The following is a 13,587-nucleotide window of genomic DNA, read 5'->3' as shown; positions in this document are numbered from 1 at the left end:
AATATATGTTATGTTGTAAGGGACTGGTGCAAGGGCGTAACTAAATATTTGAAGGCCCCATAGCAAAAGTTTGCAAGGGCCCCAATGTATCACCCAATGGTGAAAGATATATGTAACATATGTAACTTTGACAAGGAGTATGGGCCCCCATAGCAGCTGCACCACTTGCACATATGGTAGTTACGCCCATGGACTGGAGTAAATAACTATATATTATCTGTAAAATGCTGCTCAACATGTATGTGCTGTGCAAATAATTGAATTAATAAGAGATTTGCTGAAGAGCACAGAATACACCTGACAGGTAAAACTATGAGCTTTGTAAAAGCTGCAGGAGGACAATGTACAAATCAACAATTTAAAGTTGTAAAACTTCTTTCAAACTTCGTACTGTCAGATACATATGTACTTTGAAGGGAGATTAATGTATATTCATGTGTCACATAGAGGGAAAACAGCCATAAATAGCAGTTATACAGCTCAGCTGTGGCAGCTAGCTGGAGAACAGTACAGGATTTCATAACGCTAACCGCTATATAACAAACTTTCCTACATACATGTATGTATGCTCACCGATTTAGCCCATGCGGACATTTGTATTATAATGCAAGAGTTTTGGAGTTTTGCTCATTGTGATAACGTCTTCAAGATCAATTACAAGGACACCATGTAGAAGAAAATAATATATATATATATATATATATATATATATATATATATATATACAGTACACATATACTGTATATATTTCTTTTTCAGTAATTCTTAGTAAAATGGGTTCTATTTTCATATTGCCGGCTGTGTGGAACTAAACGTAGCATGTCTTCCATACACAGAACATCACATTGCCCCTTGTTGCTGAAATTCCCAGAAAAGCGATAGAATGCTGCAATACTAAATAAGAATATGTTCCACAAGAGAGTTTTCTTATTTTAATAATATGTATGCAAATATTGTTATTGAAGGAAGTCATTCTAACTTTAATGTCCTAGATCTGGATGTTTTATATACTGTTTCCCACTAGTGACTTTATCTTAACACCATATTAATACTGTTGCAGTATACTTACAAATTCCAGAGGGTTGTTCAATATTTGTTTTATTTGGTATCAATGTGACATTTCTCAGCCCTCCTAGACCTGGCAGGAGCCTCCAGTGTTGACGTTGTGTACGGTTTTCCCACGCTGTACCTAGTCTGAATGAGCAGGCTTTAGGTCAGTACACCACACATGCCATTTGTTATGATTTGCCCTCCATACCTGTCACTTTCACACCCACGAGAGAAAAGAGCCGGCTTCCGCACTCCATAACCCGGATAACCTGGTTTATTTCTTACATACGGCAAGGACATGTTTGTTAAACAGAGCACTTTCCACTGCGCCCTTTATTCGTTGAATAAGAAGCCACTTAGGGGACATTGTCAGAGCAGAAAGACTTCCAGCCATGTACAGTAGAATTTAAATACAACTGGAATAAACGCCTAATAAGTAAAATTGAGAAACTAGAAGAGCTGATTGTGTTTATTTGTGGTTAGTTGTCTTAGGCACATTTATATATGTGTGTGGAGAGAGAGAGCGAATATTTTGAAAATGTAAAACAATAAATGGCTTACTCTCACAATCTAAAATGGTTGTAAATGGACTGATGTGAATAACCAAATATTCTCTGTAAAGCACTGCAAATCTGTGCACTATATAAATTTACCGCAGCTGGAAAGAGTGCTGCGCATGCGCTATTACATCTGTAAAACCAGCGCATGCACAGCACTGCCTACAGATGCGGTAAGTTAGTGTTGTCGTCCCCACCCCCGTTCAGCACTTACCTGTCCGCGCAGCAGCCTCCGGCTCCGTCTGCTATGCTGTCACATGGTCTCCCAGCAGAGCACACTACTGTTTAGGAAAAAAAAAACACGTTTTTTTTTTTCCTAAACTTTATTGTGTTCTGCCTGGAGAACACAATGTCAGCATAGCAGACGGAGCCACAAGAGGAGAGACCAGAGCGCCGGAGGGAGACGCCGGGGGACCTGCACACGCTGATACAGGTAAGTGTTACCTGCTATTCGCCACCTCACAGTGGCGAATAGTAACTCCATCAAATTCCGAAAATACATAATTTTCGGAATTTGATGAATACCATAATTTCCATATCCCCATACTAATGTATGGGGAGTGTGGAAATTAACGCAGGGGGGCTTAGCAAGGAGATATCAGTGATATCTCCTGTGCTAAGTGTGTTCATGAATACCAAAATAACGTTATTTAAGGAAAATGTCCTTAAAAACGTTATTTTAGTGTTGATGAATAGGCCCCTCAGTGTGGGAAGCTGCTGTGTAAATGATTATCCTCCCTGATATAACTCTTGCATGAAGAAAATGTGACCAGTATATTGTAGACTATAATGCATAGCCAGATGTATGGAGCAATTGCTAAAGGAGATTTATTTAGTATTTTGTTATGAAAATGTACAAGGTTCTGGGGATGTACACCTAAAAAATGTATAAGGGTTAAATAGTTTTGTATTGAATACATATTTATATAATGTTTTCTTCTAGTACACATAGACAGATGATAATAGTCTTTAAGACATATTGGTTGTAAGTTGGCAGACTAAAGTATTAGTAAACTACTAGCAGCTAGATGCAGAATGATAGTAGCCATGCTGGCATACTTGTAGTAAGCTGACAGTCCAGTAATAGACATACATAGTCAGACCGATGGTAGCTATGCAAACAGAATGGTAGTAGCTATACACAGACTACGCTTAGTATGTAGACAGGTTGTAAGTAAGATGGCATAGAGACTGATAGTAGCCAGATGCAGACTGATAGTGTGGGAGGAAACTGTTTCCTGGTAAATTTCGTTGCCTTTCAATGAAGGAGAGGGATCCAGATTCCTTTCTTAAGGTAGGTACACACTAGACAATATGTTGCCCGAACAGGCTGATCGGGCCAACATATCATTCGCATCAGCTAGTGTGTACCTACTGTGTATGACCATGCGCGCTCCCACGAGGTCGTTCATCACATCAACAGATCGTGCCTACATTCTGCTCAATCTGTCAGTTTCATGAACGACCCCATGCTTGTGAATGCGGCTAGTGAACGACATATCGTGCAGCCGTTTACCAGATCGTACGGTGTAAAATTGGCACACTATATGTTGTTTGTGCATCGTGGGTCAGCCAGGTACACTTATCGTGTATTGTGTACCTGTTTAGAGGATTTAGAACTTAAATTGTAAAGCATAAAATTATCTCTTGGGTGCAGGAATTTATGGTTGTAGGGAAATATAGTCTGGTCCAGCAACAAAATGATAAAATAATATTGTTTCTTTATTAGTGATCCATTAAAGGCTTAACGTTGGTATCAATGTCTTCTTTCAGTACATAGTAGTACAATAGCTAACTTTTGACAAAGGGTAGTTGACATATAGCATAATCGTATGATGCACTTTACGGGTTACCTACCTGATTCATCATAATTGGTTAAGATGTTGTATTTGTGCTGAGAGCACTTTGTATAAAATAAGAGGTTTGTTTTGTATAAAGAAGAGTTCTGTGCTAATTTCAAATGCAATTAACTCTATTGCAGAGTAGCAGCATGTTCAGGTCCTGACAGTGGCCAGTGCTCAGGACCTAAAAATGCTGCTACTCTGCAATAGGGTTCACTGCACTAGAAAATAGCAGAGAGCTCACCTTTATTAAAAATGGTCCCACCCTTTTACACAAAGTGCTCTCATCACAAATGTTACAGTATATCTACAGTAGTTCTGATAAAGCAGGTAGATGACCCACGAAACGCATCAAAGGATTGCTCGAATGGAGATTGATAGTAGCCATGTAGATAAACTGACAGATACACTGGTTATAGCCAGACATGGGTAGACTGATAGTAGCTATTAAGACTGAATGGTAGTATATGGAAGATAGACTGATAGCATCCAGAAATAGCAGACAGAGTGGTTATAGTTAAACAGACAGTGTATACAGTAGATGCAAAGAGAGAGAGACTACTGTGATCACAAACACACAGTAGCATGGTAGTAATGAGAAAACAGGACCAATGTTGAATAGAAAATGTCAAATACTATAGTAGCTAAATGGCAGTACTTTAATAAAAAGCGTTTCCAATGTATTGATGTTTTGCTGACACATTATTAGACTATATACTGAAAAGTCATTCAAAGACTAAATAATTTTTTTGTGTTTGCCATAGGTGTTCACATCACATGGACCAACCGTCATCATGCCCACATGGTTTTGCTCCAGAGAGTGGTTCTGCTATGTGGGGCAGTTTGTTGAAGATGGACAGGTAAACAAATAAAGCTGATAGGTGATATGTCTGTATCAAGGATTACCATTGCGAACTAGGATTATCTTTGACTCAAGTTACTTTCTCTGCTACTATCTAAATAATATTAATTAAAAATAATCAATATTTTAGAGTGCACACTAATGTTTTCTCGAGCAGCGTGTTGCTGCCAGAAGACATTTATGTGTTCCTGCTGTTCCTTTATTTCCTATTTCCAACAGTCTGATATTATTCCTGTGAAACTGTCACTAACTAAGTGGAACTGGAAACTTCAGAGTGCCTGACACAGATCCATAGAAGAGTGATATTGCACCCTGTGTCAAACCAGCTCCTCCATATGTGTGTGATGTCATGAAGAGGGGGTTGGGCCGACCACGGGACCAGGAAGCTGAGCTCCTGGAGCATCCTATGGACATGCAGGATGGCTCTTTGGCAGATCTGTAGGCTTCAGAGTGCAATTCCACGGGCTTACATTATGTATGGAGCTTACTGTACATTATGTATGGGGCTTACATTACTCTACTGCTACTAGATAAGGAATGTATGGACCCAGTGGTCACTATATTGTTCTTCCGACTAGAACCTTCACATTACATCTGTCTACATTACTGCATATAGCAGAGGCATGCTTGTAGTGCTAGTCCACCCAAGACCCTAACATAAACAATGTAACCTTTAAAGTCTGCAAGGGCAATAGTGTCTTTAAGCAATGTGGTTGGTAGTGGGAGGTCTGCATTGTGGCTGGCAGGGTCTCAGACTCTAGTTATGGAGTATTTGGTGTATGTGTAATGTAAACCGCAATGGAGCTTGTGCAGTTTGGCTGACAATAGGGTTTGTTTAATAGGGCCTTTATTAAAATAATCATGTCTTGGTATAATCATATTGTAGAGCTTTGGGGGCTTATTTATCACAATACGCATTTTTAATGCGGATGCAATAAATTTTTTATGGCTAAGGGCCTGATTCAGAGATGGACGGAATTGCACAGCCACACACCTGTTCAATTCCGTCCATTTAAAATTCAAATGCAGAAGGAGGTGTCACACACCTCCTTGCTGCATTTGCGTGATCCCAGCGCTGCCACCCAGGTCGAGGCCTGGAGTCACCATCGAAACAATCGCGTTTCCGGGAGAGATGCCAGGGAACGCCCTCGCACCGCCTCCCAAATGCCGCAGCCTGTCAATCAGGCTGAGGCTGGGACACACAGTGAGCGGGTTCGCAGTTGGAGGGCTGCACATGCACAGTACACCTGCTGTGCATGTGCAGTCCTCCAAACATCGGAAATGTGCGATAACCATCAGGTTAGCGTACATGTCTGAATCAGGTTCTAATTTCGCAATGTGAAAATGTTAGTCTTCACGCAAATTTCATTTCAAGTTTTTGAGATATCCATGTTAAATACCAGGAATCCTTAATATTTGCGGGTACCCAGCAAAAATATTGTTTAGTTTATATGCACATTGGAGAGATTGGAGTTATACTACTTTGCCTTGGGCAATATTTGATCTAATTTCAACTCTGAATCTGCATACACAAAGAAGCAGAGCAAACATGTAAAACAGAACAACATATTGATTAAGTATATGTAGAATAGGGTTGTCCACCATGCTGGAGGCCTTGCTATGTGCAGACACCATCAGCACATAGGCAAAATATCAATGGCTTCATACCGATGGTGAGAAACCGTTTATGGCCGTCAATGTTCATCCCTATTATAGAATGCAATCAATTAACCTATTTTACTTATCTATCCTCATGCATAAACTAGATCCAATATAGCAGATGAATCCAAGCCATAATCAGTTTTATAAATTATGTATTCTACAAGAATGGGAGAACTGATAGTTTGATGTTCTCCAACACACAATGACATTGTATGAGATGAGCTAATATGAAACCTATCAAGTCACTAGAAAATAACATGATGCCAGTGAGTCATAAATTAGATGCAGCCTACAAATTAACTGTCTTCAGTATGTAGAGTCAATGGTTATGCTTTGGCTAGAGTCCTAGAATGTACTTTCATTGAAACTTGCACTTTCATTTCCTGATGGGAAGATATTTGTTGAACTGACCATCATGTTATCGCTGTTTTGAGCAGACTTATAAGGATATATTTGTATTCCGTCTGCCCAGGCACAACTATATAAGGAGACATTACAGAAGATTCCTAACGCCTTACTGCTTCTCTGACCCCCAGACCTGATGCGCTTCAGCTTTGTAATTTGTCCCTTTCTCTCGCTTCATTGTGATAAGGACAGTCTGTCAGTGAGCCAGTATCAACATGGCCCCCGTCTAGCTGGCTGGGAAAACAGCATGCACTGTGTGAAAGGTCATTCCGACTCATGTCACCACTTTGTCATCCTACAAGCCATCATGTTGTTAAATCAGAGAGTTATGTCCATGCCATCAGCAGGGGATGCGCTTTATATAGCTATATAAGTTTACAGTGCATCTGTATAGGTTACAGTGAGCTAAAGGATGACTTAATAATACATAAATATACCTTTCCATGTCAAACAGAGTTTTATAAGGCCAAAATTAGTACAAAACTAGCATATCCATATAGAACAAATAAAGGGTTAACAAATGCACCAAGGAATTGCAGGTAGAGAAGTGCCATTTCACGTTGTGCTTGCATCATTTCTATTTAAACGTATTAAACACTGCAGCCATTTAGCATAAATACCAGTTAAAATGCAAAGTACTAGCTGGAGCTAGATTTCTGCAGCCTTTACATTTAACATAATTGTGCTGCATTAGGCATCCCTGTCAACTGGAGCTTACAGCCTAGGAAAATTGATTAATAAGAACTTTGATTTTGCTGTTTTAGGTGTTTAGTAAAACATGACCCAGCACCTAGATGCAGACTTGTCAACTCTCCCTGATGGTCAGGGAGACTCCCTGATTGCACCTTACCCCATACATGCCCACTTTCTGGCAGCCCCTTCCAGGTCGGTCCAGCAGGGAGAGTAGGGGTGGCTGCAATGGGCGGAGCTTGGGCGTGTCTACGCGTCATCGCAGCCCCACCACCGCTTTATAATGCCGATACTACCGGCATTACAAAGCAGGGGGCGGGGTTACGATGGCGCAATTTAGCGCAAATCGCTCCATCGTCACCCGAACTGCCCACTTTTGCATGCGGTCGCCGGGGGGGGGGTTACAGGGGGCGGCGGACGATGTGGGAGACTTGCCTCCTCTTGCGGGATGTCGGGAGTGGCACCCGATTTTCAGGAGGCTCCAGACAGTCCCGGGAGAGTAGGCAAGTATGCCTTACCCCCATTATGAAGCTGTTTTATATAGAAAAACATAAGCAGAGATACATTCATATGGGATCATTAATATAATTTCCCTGCATTGGTTATAAGGTACAATCACACAATGATCCCTATGGCTACATGCATTTTCGGAAGAGTAGCAGTGTGTTTTCATCAGCAAAAAGATCATACTATCTGCTTTGGGGCTCATTTACATTTGGATGTAAGTCAAGTTCATGACACGCCTCTCAGATGTAGCAATACACACCACTATACCACCGCGCTCATAGGTGTTGCTTTCACAATCTCCCTGAAAAGCTTTTTCAAAAGTAGCCAAGAATGCTTAGATGCTCAGATCTCTGTAAATTTGTGGAAAGCTAAATTGAATCGATAACACTGCGCCCTAGTGGCCAAGGAACATGGTCTAACACTTCCTATTGTTATCTGTAGCTTTTAAACATATCTATTCTGTGATATGGGAGTACTGTTATTGAGGGGTGTGGATTGAAAGATCTACAGTAAAAATATTGACAATGTTTAGATAGACACCAGATGTTAGACAGTCAATAGGTCAACAGGGACAAAAGATTGACAAGTAATAAGGTCGGCAGTGTCAAACTGTCGACGCAAATTGTCGACACATTTTTTTTTCTAAACCTAATCTTCCTAAACCTCTTTCTAAACCTATTGTTGCCTAACCCTCCCTCCTGGTGCCTATCCCTAACCGTCGGGGTAAGTGTCTGACCCTAACCCTCCCACCTGGTGCCTAACCTTAACCTCCTGGTGCCTAACCCTAACCGTCGGGGTAAGTGCCTGACCCTAACCCTCCCTCCTGGTGCCTAACCCTAACTGTCGGGGTAAGTGCCTGACCCTAACCGTTCCTTCTAGTGCCTAACCCTAACGCTCCCTCCTGGTGCCTAACCCTAACTGTCTAGGTAAGTGCCTGAACCTTAAAAAAAAATAATTTTTTTTTTGTTGTGTCGTACCTTTTGACCCTGTCGACCATTTGTACCCGTCGACCTTCTTAGATGTCGACATTTAGTGTGTCAACCTTTTGTCCCTGTCGACCTATTGACTGTCTAACATCTAGTGTCTATCTTTTTACAGTAGATCTATAGACCAGATCCTGTTATTGAGAATTAGAGAGATTGCGTAATATACATTCCTAAGGAGCTCTGTAATTATAGACATATAGGTGATAGGTGTTCTTAATATTTATTCTAGACTGCTGTATGTACTTTATAGATTGGTTTAATAGCTCATAGAACACTTAATAATAATGGAATTTGCTTTACCAATGAGCATTTAGTCTAGAAGTATTCTAAGAGATCAAAATAGTTTATAATATTTTCCAATCAGAATGTTCCATCAAGTGGAATGCTGGGAGACCCTATCAGGAGTTGAATCTAGTGGTTTTATGAGAAACTCTGCCCTAAGGAGCTTACACTCATGTGTTCTAATTGTAAATCCTGTGCAAAGGAGCTTTCAGTCTAGTGGTGAGACCCTTCAATATTTTGGTATAACTGGAAACTTCTATTTAACCATTGCACTATTTTTAAGTATTTTTGACTAACGCCAGTGCACCTAATGCATTCATTCTGCAAAATCGATTACACAGGGACATGCTGGAGATGCGGAGGGCAGGACTAGAACAGCCTGTTAGAATGTTGCTAGTTGCAGAGAGTATCTCAAGGGCCCCATACACGGTGCGATGTGCACCCAGTGATGCGATGCATGATCCAACGACCGACATATCGGGCGGTCCCCAGACACGGTGTGTTTCGCTGCCAGATATGCCGTCCCCCCTCCCCCCGCATAGACTAGCATGAGATTGCACGTCAATTCCCCAGATCTCTTGTGCAGGCAGAAAGATCTGGAGGAGCGACGGACGACCTCACGGGAGCGCGCAGTGGCCGATATCATGCCCCCAAACACGGAACGATACAGCTGCGTCGGATCGGCCGCTATATCGCTCCATGTGTGGCGGTCTTCAGATTGGTCAGCTTTTTTGTGTCCATATGTAGGCAAGTTTAAAGTGGGAGGCCACAAATATTCACAAACATTAAAAGAGTGTCAAATGCACTTCCATATAAAGAAAAATCAATACATTTTACTGGTAACATTTTTTTTTTTTTATAATATATTCCCTTACTGCAGTTAGTCTACTTCTATAATCATGTTCTTCAGCGACTCTATAAGGTCACAAGGTGGAGGGCCAATTTCTTATTTATTTTTATCCAGGTCACACAAATGAGGTGACTTCCACTGTCCTGGCAAGAGTTTTTTTTACAAATAGCCCAGAGTAGTTATTGCTTATTGCTGCAAAATGTGTTGATAAGAAACTATACTTTTTGGGGCCAGAATACAAAGGTTGGAATTCAATTAGGCGCCGAGTTTACACCGCAGCTAATTGAATGTGCTCTCCTATTTAATTAGCTGCGGGAAACCCAAACCCCCCCAAGAGAGTGGACTTTTCCTTGCATCCTCAGGATCTGCGAGAAAAAAAATCTGATTAAACTGCCGACTCTGCATTTTAATGCAAGGGAAAACACATAGATTCCTGTATGGTAATTGAATAGCTCCAGGCCGCAAACCCTGCGCCTAATAGAATTAAAGAGTCTTAAATAGTCCCCAAAGTATGCGTGCCGAGAGACTTATGAATTTGTGGGAGTTCTCCCAGCTCCCGGGAGAGTGGTAGCCCTCCAGCATCCTGCCACCTCTCCGGTGATGCGTGTTCGTTATTCTTTGTGCCACGTCACCACTACAGCCAGACTTCCCTTGATCTCCCAAGAGCAGATCAGGGAAGTAGGTGAGTATGCCCAGAGGCTATAAGATGAAAAGTGGTTGTAGTATAAGCACTGATATAGAACCTATATAGCTAGGGTTTGATGTGAAATATAGTAAGAGACAACTTTTCTCTCTCAAGGTCACTGTTGGGGATTATCCATGGGATGGAGTAGGAGGCAGAGAGGGCCAGTAGCTGTATCACACCTCTCAGCCAGCTACTGATGTGGTTGCTCCCTTTGGGAATCTCTGGGACACAAGTGGGTGGATGTTCTTTTCTCGGCACCAAACCAAGACAATGTAAATTGAGATTTATCAGAATCAGGTTGAACTTTATATAAACGGTTACCAAACTGACAGAGAATATTCCCAGAAGAGATAATTTGCCTCTGCTGTTCAGGACCCACCCACGGATGATTTCCGCCCCCACACTACCTAAGGAGGATATGAATTTCATTGTGTGACTGTGGGAAAGGGAAAAAAATAATCAAAACCTGTTAGAATTTCTGCTCAACATTACATGGTTATTATTGTGATGTTTTTTCAGTGTTAGTATCAGATTGATTCCAGTTTATCAGTGTATCCCACAATCACACTCTGCTTAGATTGCTGAATTTCTTATCGCTATATGGTCATTTAGATTTTAATGTTCAGAATATTGAAAAAGTCTTACTTTGAACTCACATCACACAATGGGCCTGATTCTGAGTCGCACATAATGCCGATGTTCATGGACTTAAACGGTTTTATGCTACTGCGCGTGCGCTAAAGTCCCTTAAAAGTTCTATGGTACATGTGTTACAATATGTGTACACACAGATGCGATTCTCTGTTACTAATGAATTGTAATGTACTTATTTTCTTGCCAAATAAAGTGAGATTCCTTGCAAGTTTAACAGATGCTTTGTATTATTTATACTGTTAGTTTAGTCTACAATTTCCCACACTTATTTGGTTATTAGGTGGCGCTGTGTTGTTTTAGTTTATGGCTCACATTTCCTTTGTACAAGCTGTGTTACATTTACATAACAGTGTTCTATGTGCAGCAATGTACGTTAACTCATAGCATCTAGGGAGATTTTTTTTTTCATTTACTAACTTGATTGGTTCCTGTGGGCTGTAACCAGGGCAACAGTGGCTGGAATCATTCCTGCCAACGGTCCTGATTGTAAAATTTAGGACATTTTAGGCCACATCCCTGGCCTACACAAACATGCCCATTTCATGAGAGTTTACAAGCCAGGAGGGTGCACCTCTATTGGCAGGTATTAGACATTTGAGAGGAACTTATCATGTACTAGTAAATAGGCACCTTACATGCCAGTGCCCCTCTGTCTAGCTCTTTAGATGTAGGGTTAGGGTACTTACCAGTGTCGGGATTCTGAACGCGCCATGACCCTGAGCGCCGGCATCCCGTAACCAACCCGCTGTCAGTTGTTAGAAAATTATATATTGATTTATTTTACTGTTTTGGATTAGAGATTTAACAGATACATTTATGAGAAGAAGATGAATAATAAGAAGAAAAAACTACTGCAACATGAGGTAGAAATCAGATGTTGGCACATTCTGATTGGAATTGTAACTCTGAGCTGCAGCTTCATTTTCCTGTGTACCAGTATTATTATTATTATCGTTTATTTATATGGCGCCACAAGTGTCCCGCACGCCTTACAAGGTACATAACCAAAAAGTGACTTACAGTAAAATACAATGAAAGACAAGGACATGGATAATATACATTGATACATAGGTGGCCATAACACCCACATAAGCAACAAAGCACAGGCACCAAGTGTTAGGTGTCCTAGTGGTGAGTAAGAAGTAGATGAACATAAAGTAAGGAGAAGCACAAGAGGGTAGAGGGCCCTGCTCGCAAGAGCTTACATTCTCAAGGGGAGGGGCAGACAGATGGGCATGATACAGATGGGGAAGACAGGGAGGAGGGAGCATGTAGTAGCAAGTTAGGATGAGAGCTTTAAAGCATTGATGAAGTAGTGATACAGAATCATCTTATGTTTCCATGTTTTAATAGGTGTAGGGCATGCAGCACTCTTAGGCACTGTGGTGTTTTACAGGGCAGCAATTTCCTGAAAGCCTGAGGCGAATATCTTGATAAATGTGCTTTGGAAAAGTGTTTTAACCTGGCCTAAAAATCATTGCTGTGAATTGCATGACTGTTACAATTGTTGCACAAACTGTTTGCAACTAGTATAATTTAGTCCAGATTTTCTTAGTATCTGAGGGCATGATTCAGAGGTGGGCGCAGTATCCATTTAGGTCTCAAGCGGGCAATGTTTTCAGTCTGCTTATGTGCCAAAGGCGCATGTGCCACGATAGTCTTGCGATGGTGATTGTAGTCAGGATTAGGGCGCAGAGTGATTGACAGAAAGTGACTGTTTCGGGGAGGTAATGAGGCAACAAAAACGCAGGCATGTAGTGACCATTTTGGGGCGTGTCGCAGCCAGTGACTGCGAATCTGTATGTTTTTATGTTTACTAAATAGAGCCCATAGGCTTTTGTCACTTAACAAATGTAGAAATATAAAACTTTATCTACAATCAGCAAAATAATAATAACAACAATTATAATAAACATGGATTATTTTGTGAGTGAGGTGACATTTACTGATGGCAAGAGGTGAAATATGATTTATTTATCTATTTTTAGGGCACTCCAGAAGACTTACTGTTTTTCTATGAGCACCTCCGGAAAGGTGGTGGGGTCCATCGTGTGGATGAATGCCTCCTGCAATATCGTTACCATGAAGATGCTGCAACACATTCTGTATCTGAGTAAGTGTTACACACAGGCTTGGAGGTCACCTGTCCTGGTGAAATTAGTGTATACAGTCCTGACCGTGTACTATACTTTATTACTTGGTTTTCTTTTTACTACCTTGGGACACCATTTGTTCACTAACATATGCTGATATTCTTAGTACATAGGGGGAGATTTATCAAATCTTGGAGAGTTAAAGTACAAAACAATCAGCTTCTAACTTCATTTTTCTAGCACAGCATTTAAAACGACAGAAGCGATTGGTTGGTACTATCTCTCCACTTTATCCCTCTCCACGATTTGATTTATCTCCCCCTAGTGTCTTTACATACTGCTTCTGGTCACCATATTTTCCCTATGCAGTAATGTACTTTTTCATGTTGCCATGTCTTACTTACCATTATATACTGTTCAATGCTATTGTGCTTTAGTGTGCCATCATATTCTGCTCTCTGAC

At 41.0% G+C, this 13,587-nt stretch overlaps 1 protein-coding gene across 8 annotated transcripts in view; it reads left to right on the top strand.

Moving 5' to 3' along the window:
- QTGAL (queuosine-tRNA galactosyltransferase) overlaps window positions 1-13,587 on the top strand; it is a 567,623-nt gene that overhangs the window by 490,107 nt on the left and 63,929 nt on the right. For all 8 annotated transcript variants that reach the window (XM_088468641.1, XM_088468640.1, XM_088468643.1 and 5 more), the window contains 2 exons: window positions 4,213-4,308; window positions 13,020-13,144. In XM_088468641.1, coding sequence (XP_088324767.1) covers window positions 4,213-4,308; window positions 13,020-13,144 — 221 coding nt within the window. The remainder of the gene's footprint in view (window positions 1-4,212; window positions 4,309-13,019; window positions 13,145-13,587) is intronic.

Source organism: Taudactylus pleione, unplaced genomic scaffold, assembly GCF_031769625.1.
Source record: "Taudactylus pleione unplaced genomic scaffold, aTauple2 ptg000012l, whole genome shotgun sequence".
Taxonomy (NCBI): domain Eukaryota; kingdom Metazoa; phylum Chordata; class Amphibia; order Anura; family Myobatrachidae; genus Taudactylus; species Taudactylus pleione.
The sequence above is the reverse complement of the archived record's forward strand: the minus strand, read 5'-3'. Positions and strand labels throughout refer to the sequence as shown.